A 16,866-nucleotide genomic window follows, 5' to 3' on the forward strand; every position below is an offset into this window, starting at 1 on the left:
AACAATGTAGTAATCATTTTTGAAAAGACAACATTTTTTGAAGTTCCTGAGATTTTCACAAAGCTGATGATCAGAGCACAATGAAGGAAAATGAACAGGTAGAAATGATACCGAAGCACTAGTTTCTCTGTAACATTTTTTAATTTATTTTGTTTCATAAATGCTCAGCATTTTGAAAAGGTATGGGTTCATTCTCCATGCTGGCATATAGATCTTTAATGTATTTACTGTAGAATATGTAATGCTCAAATTAAGACTACACAATTATGTGTATGGACATATGCATTGTATTACATTTAAATAATGACACTATAATATTAAATAAATCTAAAACTGGAAACTTCATCTGGACTACATGTACCAATTCTCTGCAAGAGGGCAATATTTTTTTCCCAGTTAAAAGCAGTTCTGATGCCAATAACACAAAGTACAATTTTTAGTGGTATAGCTTGGAAGATGCCTTTTCATTCTTGCAGCACATTAGATCCTCTTATCACATTCTTACAGCATGCTGCCACATTAAATAATTAGCTTAATTATTAAATACGCATCCTAAGGAGATGCTGCGGTGGTATGGCGGTAGCGTTACCTCACAGCAAGAGGTTCTCCCGTTCGATTCTTGTCTGGGCTTGGGAGTGCCTTCTGTGTGGAGTCTGCATGTCCTCCCCGCAGTTAGGTAGCGTTCAAAAGACATCCGTGCGTAAATGGGCGTGCCTTTGTTGAAGGTTGAGTGTCGAGCTGGCACATTGGCGTTTCGTAAAAATCTACTGCCAATCATTAGCGGACCGGAGTTCCTCTGTGGCGACCCCTTACTCGAAAAGCCGAAAGACAAACTACATTAAATACGCATCCTACAGTGGAAACGTGTCAAAAGGCTGAATTCATTTTCACTGTAATTCACAGGACACTCGTATGTAAAATGAGAATCATCTTATATAACACATCAGAGAGTTCCTTTCTAAAAAGAAAAAGGTGGTTATATTCTGAGACACAGCTTAGATCGCATGTCTCGAGTATCATAGGTCAGCTGAGCAAGTGTAAGTATTTAATTTCATTTTAATTTTTTATGAAATGTTTATTCAATTGTAAAGCTACTACAAATCATATCCCTGCATTGTTTTCCATAACAGATGACTTGTAGTCCCGTTAGGAATCCAAGTTTTATTATTTATTATTTTACTATGAATCCCCACACTTTTAATGACTATGTCAGGGCTTATTTCATAGGAGATGTTGACAATTTAAATTGACTTGCATACTGGAAATAAACCGCACACACAGCAATCTAATTACCTTACTTCAAGAAGCTAGCCAGTCATTCCTCTGCCTGCATAAATAAGTTCTTCATTCTTCCCGCTCGCAGACCAGACATAATTCATAATGCTGAGCTGTCCCTTGTTCCTGCTTGTGCTTGCATAAGCATATTCTGTTCCCGGCTTTCTCGCGTGCATATAAACCATAATGCTCAAAGCTGAGCCGTCCCTGTTCCTGCTTGCATTTGTGGCCAGCCGGAAATGACTCCTTCAGCTCAATTCCGACTGGCTGGTAGCCCTGGCGGCGCTGAAATCATTGCGCACGCGATGCTGTCATTGCCGAAAGCGTGAAAATTTGAAAAACGAAAGGAAAAATCGGAAATGAAGGGGTGCCACTCGGGAATCATGACACCCCTTCATTTGGACCCCAAAACTCAGTAAAAAAAACGAGTAATTTGGTATGGTTGGGAAGTATGCTTACCACACTGCCAAAGACTGACTTTCCAACAATGCACAAAAAAAAGAAGTTATGTACTCACCATAACGTTCCATGTGTGTTGTCCATCTAGCCTTCATTCTGTACTGGTTGGGTTCAGAACTGATCCTCGGTTCCGACTTGGCCATTTACTAAAGCTCGATGTCTTCAAGTAGCTCATGGCTTATCCCCTATCCCATGATGCTCTGGGGAACTCCCCAGATCTTGTTTGCTGGCAAACTAATACAGTCATAAAACAATTTTACCACTTTACAAACCCCAAAGTGGGTCAGAGAAATAGGATGCCCAATAAATCCTCTCAGTCCTTCAGGAGCCAAAGGCTGGGGGAAGGAGGGTGGGATGTACAAATGAAGGCGAGATGGACAACACACATGGAACGTAATGGTGAGTAGATAACTTCTTTATGTGATGCTGTCTTATCTTGCCTTCGTTCTGTACTGGTTGAGACAGCATCCCCAGCACCATATTTCTTGGGTGGCTCAAGGTGGCTCAAGGGACAATATTCTTCAGAAGAGTGGACCCAAAGGAGGCCCTGTCCCTGGATACCAAATCAACTTTGTAATGAGTAATAAAGGTATGAGGCTTTGCCCATGTTGCTGCAGCACAAATGGTATCAATTGGTAGTTTTTCCAGAAAGGCAGAAGAGGTAGACATAGCTCTAGCAGAATGACCTCTTACTTTGTTGGGAAGCTGTTTGTTCTGTGATTTGTAGGTGAATGTGATGCAGTCTGATAACCATCTGGAGAGAGTGGTCTTAGCAAATGAAGCACCTTTTTTACAGTCTGAAAAGGACACAAATAATTGGTCAGTTTTTCTAAAGTTATTTGTTCTGTGCAAGTAGAAACATAATGGCCTGTGTACATCTAGTTGGTGTAAATTATACTCTGCTTTACTGCCTTACTTGGGGGAAAAATGGTAAGTCTATGGACTGGTTTAAGTTTGCTTCTGAACATACTTTTGATAAAAAAGGATGGATTTGTACAAAGTGAGACTCTGTCCTTGTGAAACAGCATATATGGAGGTTTGATAGACAATGCTTGTAACTCTGAAACTCTCCTAGCTGACGTTATAGCCACTAAGAAAACAGTTTTCCAGGTCAGGAACTTCAAGTCACAAGATGATGCAGGTTCAAATGGGGAGAGAATCATGCTGGATAATACAAAATTCATGCTCCATGGGGGTAGAGGTAGTCTAATGGGCTGTCTTAAAAGCATAGTACCCCTCAAGAAGGCTTTGCAAAGCCTGTGGGACATAATGTTTGGCCCCACTTCTCCTATATGGAAATTCAAGATCTCTGCTAATTGAAGTCGAATAGTGGCTGCAGCTGCTCCATCATTAAATAATTTCACTAAAAATTGCAGTACAGAAGATAATGGAGCACAGAAAGGATCAATATGGTTTTCCAAGGCCCGTGAGGTAAATCTCTTCCATTTGCTGACATATAATTTTCTTGTAGAAGCCTTATGACAGGAAATCAAAATATACTGTACTGAAGGTAAAAGGTCAGGTTGCCTGGCTATGTTTGGAATCAGAGCAGCCAGGCTGTCAACTTGAGGGTTTGAAGAGATGGGTGAAGCGTTCCTGACAGATGGGTCAGGAGATCTGGAACTGAGTCAAATATCCAAGGCTCCTCTTGAAGATGAGACCGCAGGAAGGGGAACCAGATTTGACGAGGCCAGTAAGGAGCAATTAGTATTAAGGTCCTTCCCAATACACTGGCTTTCTGAAGAACTTTGGGTATCAGTGGGAAGGCAGGAAAGGCAGAGAGGAGACCTGAAGGCCAATCGTGTACAAGTGCATCCCTGGGAGATTCCCCCGGAAGGGGGATTAGGGTAAGATAGCTGCTGCATTTGGCATTCGTAGGCATAGCAAAGAGGTTGCAGCAAGGCTGGGCCCATTTTTGGAAAATTATTTCTGCTATTTCTTGTTTTAGGGACCACATATGAGGCATCAGAATTACTCTGCAGAGTTTGTCTGCTATCACGTTGGATTTCCCGGGATGTGCATTGCTATCAGAAAACTTTGGGAGGAGGTCGCCCACTGCCATACTCTCAGGGCCGGTCAACAAAGGGGGTAAGATCTGGTTCCTCCTTGCTTATGTACCAGACAACTGACATGTTGTCTGTCTGTTTTGCTAAAGTTCCCAGTGGAACAGAGTCCTGAAATGCTTGCAACGCTAAAAGCACTGCTCTCATCTCTAGAACACTGATGTGCAAGTGGGCCTCGTAATCCTGCCAAGTGCCTTGGACTGTCTTATCCAGATAATGCTCACCCCCATCTGGGAAGCATCTGAGGTCACTGTAGCTACAGGCTGGGGGAGAACAAAGGGTCGATCTATAGTCACATGAGTCGAGTGAAGCCACCATTGATGGTCTTTCCTGCAGGATTCTGTTATCAAGATCTGGTGCGACATGGGGAGATTCTACATGGACCACTGAGTGATCAAAAGCCACTGTAGAATCCTCATGTGGAGCCTCGCCAATGGAATCAAAGTTATTCCTGCTGCCATGGACCCCAACACTTTTTGAACTGTTCTTGCTTGCACTTTCTTCTTGAACAAGAGGATCAAGACTTGTCATCGCAGGACGTAAACTCTTTCTGGGAGAAGCTTTACTACCATTTTTTTGGTGTCTAGATCTGCTTCTATAAAAATGATACATTGAGATGTCAATAATGCAGATTTTTCAGAGTTTATCATGATCTCTAAGTGGGAGCAGAGTTTTAATGTGGTGTCTCTTGCCTGTGTTAGTAGCTGCTCAGTGGTGGTGGTTAGGAACCAGTCAAATAGATACAGAAACACTCGGAATCCTAAAAGCCTCAAGTGAGCCCTGACTTCTGCCATGCATTTGGTGAACACTCTGGCGGCTGTAGTGAGACCAAAGGGCAGAGCTCAAAACTGATAGTGACTGGCTCCCACCCGAAAGTGCAAATGCCTCCTGGATTGCTTGTCCATTTTTATGTGGTAGTACACATCCTGGAGGTCAATACAGCACGTCCAATTGATTTGTCCCAGAAAAGGAAGTACTGACTGTAGTATTACCATCCGGAACTTTGACTTTTCTACTGACTTGTTTAGTCTGCTGAGGTCCAAGATGGGTCTCTAGTCCCCTGTTTTTTTTGGAACTAAAAAGAACCTTGAGTAAGCTTTGGATACTATTTGGTCTGCGGGGATTGTCTGGATGACTCTTTTTTCTAGCAATTTCTGTATTTCTAGTGTTGCTTGTTCCCTTTGACTGGGTGGAACATCCGGGATGACTTTTATGTTTGGGACGGGGAAGGAAAAGGGTAAGGAGTAGCCTCTGGATACTATGCTTTGTACCCATTTGTCTTTTGTTATTTTTAGCCATTTTTCTGAGTACAAAGGAAAGTGACCCCCGACTGCCTCCAGAGATGGACAGGCAGCCCTCTTTCAGGAGTGCTGGAAGGGCTTTCCAAGGAAAGATTCACCTGTCACCCTGGTTTTGCAGCCCCCCTCTGTCACATGGTCGGTGTATTGCCTCCCCCTCTGCCTCTGGGGGAAGACTCGCCATGTGTGTCTTGAAAAACTCTCTGGGATTTCTAAAACCACATTTTTCCTCCCTTTTGACCTTTTGGATACGATCTAGAAGGCAGGGAAAAATGGACTCCTTTGGAAGTGAGTTTTTTCTTCCTGCTCACACCTGCTTAGTGTGTCTTACTTTGCCTGAACAAGAACAAGCCATCGAAGGAATCATTCACAAAGGAAGACTTAAAAGGCTCCGCAAAGTTACACAAGTGCATCCAGGAATGTCTCCTTAAGGAAATTCCTGAACCTGCTGCCCTACTTGCTCCATCAGCTGCATAAGAAATGTATCTCATGGAGAAGTTTACCACTGAATTTTAGGTGGAGAGCTGGGAGGCAACCTTGTGTGATACCCCACAGCTACTGAACTTTGGAGAGTATCTCCTAGTTCCTTCAGGAGACCCCGTTGTAATCTTGTGAAATGCGTGAGATAATTCAGGGACCTGAGTGCAAAGGTCACTTAAGAAAAGGTGCAATTTCCATACCTGTCCATTGTGCGAGACTCTTTGTTCAGTAGAGGATGTTTCTGACAACTCCTTGGTGGCTGCAGCCACAACCATAACATTTACTGGGATACCGTTTGTAAGGAAAGTTTTATCTTCGGGGGATGTAATGTACTTATTTGGTCTCTGATGGACTGGCTCAACTGAATCTGTAGTCTCTCATGCCTTTTCACAAACTAGTTTCATAAGTTTGTCGAAAGGCAGAGACATCAAATGGTGGAAGGGTGACACCCAAAAGCCTTTGGGTAAACAGACTGCTCCTCAGAAGGGTTGATGGTCTTCCAGCCACCTCTCTGCTTAAGTATTTCTAGGATGTCTACAAAGTAGACATTCTCAGAGGGTGACCGTGGGGACCCTTCTGACTCATCAAGGTCTGTGGTTCCTCTTACATAAACTCTTGCTAGGGAGATCTTCAGAAGGGTATTCAGGAGAGGTTTCGGAAGAGAAGGGTTCATCGAATGGGGCATCCTGAGGCTGTGGGTCTCCATGTCTGTGTGGATGTGGTTGTGCTGAGATGGACACTGGTGTCTTAGGGGGAGGAATGATTGGATCTGAGAATGGAGGTGCCTGTGGGGACGGCGCTCCTCTCATCAGCTCAAAGGCCCCCAGCCTATGACCCGAGGAAGCTCCTGGCTCCGAAGAACATGAAGGCATCCCCGGTACCAATAGGGTTGGCTCCTAGGCCGAAGCCCTGAGAGGCAAGTTCGGATTCGAAAAATGTTTGATCCAACTGCCTTCTCCAGACCCGACCAGAGAACATCGGCTCCTAGACTCTTCGAGCTCAGATGGCACAAAGGAAGTCAGAGCAGTAGTCGGGGCCAAAGATCCTGGAGCAGGTCTCAGCCCTGACAGTTCCACTACAATCAGCTCCGTTCATTTTGGCTCAGAAACCACAAGTCGGCTCGGAAGAGGAACTGATGATGAAAGGGCAGGTCTGGTCAGTTCTGGAATCTCCAGGGTCAGCTCCAACAAAAATTTGGCTAGTGCCGGTGTACTCAAAAGTCTCCGCACCAACCGATCCATGTTGTCATCAGAAAGGTTCCTGGAGGATCGAGAGGAGGGAGCTGGAGATCTTGTAACTTACAAGATAGGAGATCTGAGCATCGGAGAAACTGGCACCAGTTCTGGGGACCGGCTCTGAGCATGAAGTACCAATGGTTCAAAAATAGAAGGAGCCGAGGTGGATGGTCTCGGGTCCAACAGATTTCGGGTCTGAAGAAGATGTCTTTGGTCATTTTTTCGATGCTTCAAATTCAGAAGTAGAGGATGATCTCTTGGATGTCTTGTCTGATTTTTGAGAGGGAGACGAAGAAGCTGTCTTTTTTGTAGGGCTCTGACCCTCTTCTAAGCCCTCTAAAAAAGACATTCTTAACAAACCTTTAACAATCAGCTTCTTCCTTTTGAAAAGAACTTTAGAGCTAAACGAATGGCAAACTGAGCAAGATTCCTGCAAATGTACTGCTCCCAAGCAGTAAACACATACATTATGCCCATCTGTTAAAGACATTTTTTGAGTGCATTTTGAGCACTTTTTAAACTCCAAGGGTTTTGTAGCTTTTGTTTGTTTAGACATGGTAACAATACCTATCTATCTATATATATATGGGTGTACCTTCCTACAACGAAATTTCACTTTTTCGAAATGGGAAAGTACATTCCCCACTTAAGCGAAAGTGCACTTTAATGAAAGTGCACTTTCGCTTAAGCTCACTAGACCGAACCTACCGCACCATAATGAAGGACATTGAAAAACGGGCTATGTCCTCCACTGTGGTGCGATAGTCATGGACCTTAGGGTTAGGGCATGGGTTAGGGTAAGGGGATATACTAACTATCCCCTTATCCTGACCCGTGCCCTAACCCTACGTTCCGTGACTATCGCACCACAGTGAAGGACATAGCCCGATTTGGAATGTCTTCCACTGTCGTGCGGTAGTCACGAACCTTAGGGTTAGGGCAAGGGTTAGGGTAAGGGGACAGCTAGTAGGGCTATCCCCTTAGCATGACCCATGCCTTAACCCTAAGGTACATGACTGCTAGCCCGTTCAGTCTAGCAGGTTCGTGAAAGTGCACTTTCGTGTTAGTGTGGGTGTACCTTTGAAGTTCGAAGTAGTGAACTTTCGTTCTTCAAAAGTACACCCATATATATATATATATATATATATATATATATATATATATATATATCTAAAGAAAAAAGCACACGATGCAAAACAGGCCCTCTAACTTAAACAGGTTTATCCGCTCTCTAACTAAAATGAGCTGTATTAACAAACTACAAAAGAAATATAAACACACACACAATCTAAATTTTAAATTCTAATAATTAACACACGTCAAAGAGGAAATAGCTAAAACGTGCTATAGCACTCTGTAGAAAAAATGCATTAAAACAAACAACCCTTTAAGTTAATTACTCAACTACAATTAAATAAAATTGCTCATTAAATGATCCCAAAGGGAATTATTTTAAACACACACACTAGGAAGTCGGGATAGGGAGTAAAACTTTTGGCCTAAAACATAAACAACGGCCACAATATAAACACAGCACACTCGAAGATTTTATACAGGTAAACTAAGTTAACACTAAGTTACTACCCGTCTAAAACCTAAAGCGAAAAGGAAATATCAAATTTTCTACACAAAAAGATAATTTAGAAAAAACACTTAGCCAGAGCTAGTTGAAGCATCTGATCTGTTTTAGTGGCAGACGAGACCTGGGGAATAAGGGGTAAGCCACGAGCTACTTGAAGACATCAAGCTTTAGTAAACGACACAGTCGGAACCGAGGATCAGCTCCGAACATAGCCAGTACAGAATGAAGGCGAGATAAGACAACATCACATCAAGAGATCAAAAACATAAAGAAAGCTAATGAACTAACAAACCAATTACTTCCACATTGCTTGCATAAATGAATGAATGAAACTGCCAATTTCAAGTTTTGCAGTTCAACTGCAGATTTATTGGCAACAATTATCATTTCAATGTATGCCAACATTCTAACAGTTGATGGGGAGAAAATACTGAACTGCTTCTGTGCCACACACCATAAAAGACTCCATAAATGTTGTGTTATGTAAAATCTATAGAACACATTGAACACTGTGTCGTTGTACTCAGACCTTGTCATAAAAAGCCCAGTAAATGTTAAAAGGCTGGAAATAAAGACACAGTTCATTCATTCATTTCTTTATTAATTGCTTAGTGGATGAAAGAATGAATGGTTTATTTAAAAAGGACATGGTTTTGTTGTTCATGGGCTATGCTAAGTATCTACATGCATTTTTTTACATTGGCTAAAATAAAAAAAAAAGCAACTGTAAGTGGTACGCATTTGCAGTGTACAGAACGCATGACAACAAATACAGAAAAGTTTACTGCAATACTAAAATTACTTTTAAAAGAATACAATGACCCTTTAAGGATCAAGAGGTGAAAAGAGAAAATCTTCGGCTTGAAGCTGTAGCAAGGCACTTGTTATGAATGCAACAAGAGGTTTGCTACAGTTATAACAACATATACCCATTCTGTTCCATTTTTCTTTGTGATGATTACTTAAAAAGCCCAAAAGTAACATTCATACAACGTACCAAAATCAAGGACTGATTTTCTGATTATCTTATCCCATTAGAAAGATGCTAGAATAACAGGTTTTGCATTAGTATGCCTTTTCTGAAGGATATTAATTGCTTAACTCAAATTACTTATTTACTGTCTGCAGTGTTCAATGCAGTGACAAAAAGGAATAGTTTCTATAAGGAAAACACAGAAAACAGGAGGGAAAATTGTGGAAATTATGACAAACCAGGGTCAGTTCTGAAGCATTCATAACACATGAAGTGCTGCAGCCATTACAGCAAATTTTGGCATTCACAAATGCTACTGCTGAAATACTACTACACTGGCAACACTGCTGATTAAATGCATTAGCTTCTGGACATGCACTTTACAACAGGTGACTGAACATGCACTTAGTGACTGCATGTAAAAAGGTGAAATATATATTTATTTTACTTTAGCTGGATGGACAAGAGACATTGGGAAAATCAGGGACACCTGAAAGGCATGGTTAATTCAAATACCTAGCATATTTTCACAGCTGCACAAGGGAAGAGGTGGTAAGCTACAAAGTGGAAGTTCACTACCCCCTCTTTCCTGCACAGCTAAAAAGCTAAAGGAAAAAAAAAGTAGGCTGCAGAACAGATCGGCACATTTCTACATTGAACATTTTCCAGCTGAGGCGCTCTCCCTCTTGCGATATTTCTTTCACCCTTCCAAGTTGCTCTGATCACAACCATAAGTTTCACACTGAAGAAAAGGAGAGAAAAGTAATAAAATGGAGACTTTTTTTTAAAAATAAAGTTCTCTGCTGAAGAAACATTGACAATGCTTTACCTTGCATATGAGGGTTTCCTTCACCTTTCTCAGTTGCCCTGGTAACTGGTGAGAAGCCTGTTACTTGAGAATGGAGTACAAATGTAATAACAATATGGTTTATAAGCAAAGAACTTTTGGAATGAGTCATGGGGTGGTAAAAAAGGTTCTTGACTGAAGAAGCAAAAGCTGTTCTTGGGCTTGCAGGGGAACTATCAGCTCAAATGATACAACGCTGATTGTGTCCCCTAACAGCCTGTGCATGAAATAAATATTTCAGAGGACAGGTCAACAACATGGGACAAAACTAAAGACATTCAGCACCATTCTGGATAGTGGTGATGGTTACATGGCATGCTAACACTGCTGCTGGCCAGTGGGATTGCAATGTAATGATAACACAATCAAGGTTTACTGCCTGTTGAAAAGTAGTGAAGGAAGTTTAAAAAATAAAATGCAGAGGATCAAATTGTCTGCCACCAACCAAAATTAATGTGGAAAACGAAGTGTCACCTAGTGAATGTAACTAATTAATCGCAGTGAAGTTTTGTAAGTATTCAGGTTTTTGCAGCAGACAGAAGCCATATGCATGCTTCTAAAAAATCAGCACACCGGTGTTTGGAAGGAAACTGGAGTTCTTGTGTTTATGTGGGATTTTCAATAAGGAGATTGATTATGACCTACTTACTTGATAATTATATAAATGAAAGCAGGCAAATTTGTGTGACTCTAAATCAAGATCAGAGGCTCTCCCTCTTTCTGGCACTCAGGTGCATGTTGGCATCCTTTCATTGCTGTTACTAACTTATAATCCCATTTCTGACATCACCCTTTTGTCAACAAGATCTTTATTTTGCAGCTAGTGAGAACTATTTTGTGCAGAGGCATTCCTAGCTGCATGCTAATGACAGGAATAGAGTGGCCAAAGTGATGAAAATACAAAAGATAAGTGCACCATTTTTTGGTTCAGGGGTGAGAATATATACAGCTTAACAACATGGAAAGTTGCAGTCCACTGCTATCCTTTAAATGTCACTGCAAAAAAGGCACTGACATTTTTACTGAGGATACTCAAACTTGACAGCATTACTCACTATTTCCATTCTAAGTGAATGGGACTATGATCTGACAGCATGGAGTAGGACATTATAATCTCATCAGCTGCATCCTCACAATGGATTATAGGGAAGAAATAGCTTTCTAAGAAAACAAGATCAAGCCAACATGTCTGTCCCATGAGGGCATTGTGTGTTAGGAAAACGTTAAAATTAGGTACAAATAGTTATTGTGCTGCTGGCAGGTTTGGATTCTGTAGATGTTCACTGTAAGATAAAAAATGTACACTTTTTCAGGTTTTGCCCATAATGGCCCATTAGAGCTTTAACTGTACAGTATTATTTTATATGTGGAATAAGAATCAAGAAGGATACTAACCAATGAATGCATATGGCAATAAATAATCAGTAAACCTGTCACACACAATGCCAAATCATGATTAGTTCAAGTGAGTGCTTGTGTGTGTTCAATCTTCTTTTGTACAGTGCACCATATGCTTTTTTTTTTTTTTTGTATGAGGAGGCCCAAAGTTCATTTCTGATACCTAGGTGAGGTTCAGGGTGTGGTTTGAAGAAAGCTCACAACAGACACAGTCTAAGAATCTATGCACTAGTTGTGGTGAAACTTTCTGGAATGCAAAAAAAAAAAATGAAAAATAAAAAAATAAAAATAGCAGTCTACTTTAAAACAAAGCAAACTCAATTTTCAACGTCTGTAAAATTTATTACATTCTCCTATTTCTGGTATAAAAATATTTCATAGTACAATGGAATGATTTTAATAAAATTTTATTTTCATGAATTCATTTTATTTCAACAAAACTTGCATGGGGGGGAATCATTGTCAGTTTCTGATTCACAACAATTTATTTTCTCCAAATGTACCTTGTGTAACATGCTACTTGTTGTTTGTCTTTCGGCTTTTCCCGGTAAGGGGTTGCCACAGTGGAACTCCGGTCCACTAATGATTGGCAGTAGATTTTTTTTACGAAACGCCGAGGTGCCAGCTCGACGCCCAACCTTCAATGAAGGCACACCCATTTACGCACGCATGTCTTTCGACCAACCGCAGGGAGGACATGCAAACTCCACACAGAAGGCACTCCCAAGCCCAGCCGAGAATCGAACGGGAGAACCTCTTGCTGTGAGGTAACAACACTACCGCCGTACCACCGCGGTTCCAACATGATTAAAATTATCAGATTTCCTCAGAAGTTTTGGATTGTGGGAAGTGGCAATCACATCTCTCTCCCATACATCTTCAGCATAATTAGACTTAATGGGTGATACTGTATGCATTTACATCCCACTGGAATTCAAAGATATGATTGGCAGCAAGGCAGAACTGTTACAAAGTTTGCTGTGCTACAGATCTTTGTGTGATGGAATTATGTCACCTAGAATGCACCTTGAAGCCCTCCCTATTCCACTGAAATCTACTTGCAACCAGTATACAATAAACAGACCATCTTTAAGAGATAAAGTAATAAATTACTACAGCTCTTGTAAACACTTTGTGCAGAATACATATTACACTGAAAATAAAACTTACCTTCCCAGTAAACCCTGTGTATCTCTTGAATTTGACAATACTCTCATACTTCCTCCACTTCCAGGATGAGAACGCCTGCCCTTTGCTGATGGAGTATCTGGTTCCCCAACCCCCTAAAGCGGAAAGAAAAAAAGTATAGGTATACTATATACTTCACTTGACCATAAAACTGCTCTTCAGAATTATAATTAAACTGTGAAGTTCTAAATGAGATATTTAAATTCAAGTTGTACATGATCTATTGCTAAAAGAAAGCCTTTTCTAATACAGACAAATTGCACTACAACAAAAGTACACATGACCCAACCATAGCAATCAACCATGTTCAAGCACCAGATAAAAGCACACCTAGAAAACATCCAGCTGTAACATCTAATGCCACAAAGTAGGCTTGATCAGTCATGTATTTAGATCTGACATCACCTGTGCCAGGGTATAAAGGCATGAGGAGGCCATCATATTGCAGCACTTTTTCTTCCCCCAGAATCAGAAAGGCTCAGGGGTAAAGGCCACAGCCAAAAAAAGAATAATAAAAAACAAAAAACAGGCTCCAAAGTGCCAAATCCAGCGGCAGCCTTAGACAAAAGAAAAAGTGGACTGTGGCAATGGAGGGAAAAATGATCTGTCAGTAATGTAGATACTCCAAGCCTACATTTAGTTATAAAGAGGAACTGTACAATAGTGCCTCATTGGTAGCTGCTGCAGTCCCATGGGAATCCAGAATCCATTTTAGCTACCTTAAAGGGATAAAACGAAAGTCATAAAAAATTAGGGGCCAAAATGAAGGTTAAAAATTGCAGAAGCAAATTTAAACCCCAGACTGAAAATAAAGAGGAAGACTGTTTCATACTCCCTTAACTTCCATTTGAACTCCAACCCGATAAAAACTGTCTTTGTAGCTCAAAAGTTTTTCAATAAGAAGTAGCAGAGCAGGACCTGGAATGAGGCTGTTCAAATATGTGATCTAACCTTTGATTTAAAAAAATAATAGAAAGAAATACAATGATTAAGGAAGGATTAAAAAGTTTGTTTCAAACCAACGTTTAATGTGAACCAGAAAAGGAAAAGTCCCTATAATCTGTTCAGGAACAAAGCTTCTTGGAAAGGTAATGGCCAACAAAAAACCTGTATGTGAAAGCACTTCTTTTGCAAGCCCAGTAGCTGCAAACTCAAAGGTGATCCCAAAGTTTACAAAATAAATATGTTGATCTAAGGCCAATTAGAAACAAAGTTGTAGGTACAAAGGAAAATTTAGTAACAAACCAGATACAAGTCAAAGTGAGATAAGAAATAGGAAGAGGGGCCACTGCTATGAGGTTAGAAATGGCTGAAGCATGGACCTTTATTGAGGAGAAAGACAAACCACTTTTCAATGGATGCATACTCATATATTGGCACAACATAAAAGGCTCAAAAGTATAAAAATCTGAGTTTTTTTCAACAATCCAAATAAAAAATCTCCAAGTAGGGAGCTTCCGACTTTCTTGGTCTCTGGCCTTAAAATCTAAAAATTTGGGGTTGAACCAAAAGGAAAGTCACAAGGTTACTGAGCAGAAATGCCTCATAAGTGGAGCTTTACTTGTTGTGAGCTGACTCAGAACATTAAAACACTCCACCCTCCAGAGTGTAAGCAACACCAAACCACTCTGTTTTGGACAGAGGCACTGGTGGAATGCTCCAAATAAAAATGGGTTCCAGACAAGGAAGGTGAACGCGAGGTACTAGGCCATAAACTCCTCAAAAATAAATATTCAGAAACTGAGTACCCAAGGAAGATTAGACCAAGAGAGGATGGTTGTCTTGTCCTTGTTCCATTGTGTCTGTGCAGAGAGACTGTACTTGAGGATGGAGGATACACTCGTTGCAGTGTGACAAACTTTGAGAGCTCAAAGGCAAGATTAACGAGGTTCTCCTTTTGTGTGACATGAAAGGTCAACTGTTGTTTGTAGATTGAACCAAAGTTCCCACAGAAAGGTTGGTGGAGTTCTGTCTTCTACTAACAACTGTACCCGTTAATGATTTCCGTAGATTGAGTTCAGTTTATCTGCAAAAGATTTGTCCTGCAAAGGAGTTAAGAAATAAATTCCCCTGCTTGTGGTTGAAACCTGTAATGACAGTAGTGTTGTCTGTTTGAATTCCACAGAACAGTTGACTTGCCTGTGCTTTGAAAGAGGTCCCCCCTGCCTGACTGCTGCAACATTTCTTTAGTGTTGTCCGGCTGAAATCTGAAGTGCCCTGGGCCACGCAGGTTGAAAGCCATTTTCCATTGGACCTTAGCTCAAGCACATTTCCGAGCCCACTGTCGCTAAACCAAATTCTCCCCACGAGGGCCGGTTTTGCACCCATTTTCCATTGAGGTTGGTCCTCAGCCTGTCCGAGGCATCCCTTGTTGATGCAAGAATCCTCCTCCTATATGCAATCTTCTCCTTGGCAGCAGAGGTCTGTATTGACAGCCATACAGACTCCCTCTAGTGCAATTTTGTATTATTGGAAGATGGGACCAGTGAGTGTTGCTGAATGCCATGTCCAGGAAGGGACTGTCCATTTAGTAGATCCTCATATGCAATTTGGCATAGGGAAATAAAGACTCAAAGGCAAACCGCACATTGGGGTTTGTAGGCCATAAGAAAGGCTTCTTTGTTTGTCCTCACACCAAGCACCCAGAGAAGAAGGCTACTTCACTGTCAATTTGGAAGACTTTGTCGAATCTTCAGGTGATCTTATCACACAGTCTACAAGCCCAAGAATACCCAGAAGTTCGGCCCCTTGTGCCATAATCAGACAGTCATTGAAGATAAAGATAAATTCAGCTTGCATATGTAGAAGATTCAGGTCAGCCAGAACAAATGTAATCACTCTGGGCCTTAGTTAGGCCAAAAAACTAACAGGTATTCCAGCAAAATAAATTTCCATTTCTCTTAAGTGTAGTACCTGCAATCTGGAAGCAGAGAACTGTGAATGTAAATTTTTGAGAGATAGAGTAAATCCATGTAAGCCTCTTTGAAGGAACATGAACCTTAACGCCGTAGGTGTTGCAGATAGAGAAAAGTGATTTCCAGGTGAAGTGGTAAGGCTTTGACTATCCCAAATTGAATAGAGGTGTGATCCCATCCAAAAGAGAGGGCGAGAATAAAAAAGTAGTATCCAAGTGTTGAGGATAGATAATCTCAAATTTTCCGTCCAGAGATAAAAGGAAAATTTGTCTCAGGAGCTCTAATTGAATTGGAGAAAGAATTCTATGGATGGAGAACCTGTAACCCGGTTGATGGGAGATAGAACTTGCAAGAGGAGGTTTATAATGGAAATTGAAATTGTGTATGGAAAGAGAATGCCAATTGAGTTTGAAAAGATAAAACTTCTTTCCTCCAATCTGGCTGCTGAAAAAAGAACTATTTGCAGCTGTTTTACGCCAGATGCCAATTTTGCTGCCTGAAGGACTGGCCTCTGCTGCACCAAAGAGCCAGAGAGTGACCTTAACCCGAGCTCTGGCCTGAAGGTCTGGATCTACCTGCCGAAGGCTGCACTCCCTTGTCCCCTGGCTCAGAAGAAGTACCCTCTGCCCAAAAGGCCTAGGTCTACCTACTAAACTTTGGAGGTTGTACCAGCAAATTTCTTAGTCTTACTGACTAAAAGTAACTGACTCACAGGAACTTCAAAACCTGCAAAGACTTATACCAGTTTTAGACTTACTTGTATTCAGACATATTCAAAAAAACTTCACACTAACCTAGGCCAACAAAGACTGATAAGCTTAAGAATGCCAACTAAAGCCCAGAGAAGAAGGGGCCTGTAGCAGAGGAACTACATTGCAATCAGTGCGTTTCTGTTCGCCAGTAGAGAAGAAGCTGAAACCTGCAATTCTAAACTACATTGCTGAGGTGCTTACCCACCTGTTCACTTGAGATGCAACTATGCCCCTGCAATTCTTTGCACTCTACAAATCCATGAACTTTAACTTTAGAAATAGCTGAGAAAGGGAGGAAATTCTGATGCTTCAACATATGAAACTGGCAGTTCAAAGCTCTCTTTGCTGCTTATCCAGAGTATTACTCTTCTAGATTAAGCAGCTCAGAGGCTCTTAATACC

General features: G+C 41.2%; 1 protein-coding gene across 3 annotated transcripts in view; it reads right to left on the bottom strand.

Moving 5' to 3' along the window:
* TOGARAM1 (TOG array regulator of axonemal microtubules 1) overlaps positions 1–16,866 on the bottom strand; it is a 1,826,974-nt gene that overhangs the window by 428,378 nt on the left and 1,381,730 nt on the right. For all 3 annotated transcript variants that reach the window (XM_044074274.1, XM_044074275.1, XM_044074273.1), the window contains exon 18: positions 12,781–12,893. In XM_044074274.1, the coding sequence (XP_043930209.1) occupies positions 12,781–12,893 (113 nt within the window). The remainder of the gene's footprint in view (positions 1–12,780; positions 12,894–16,866) is intronic.

The sequence above is a fragment of the Protopterus annectens genome, chromosome 6.part0 (genome assembly GCF_019279795.1).
Source record: "Protopterus annectens isolate FY-2018-M chromosome 6.part0, PAN1.0, whole genome shotgun sequence".
In the NCBI taxonomy this organism is placed as follows: domain Eukaryota; kingdom Metazoa; phylum Chordata; order Ceratodontiformes; family Protopteridae; genus Protopterus; species Protopterus annectens.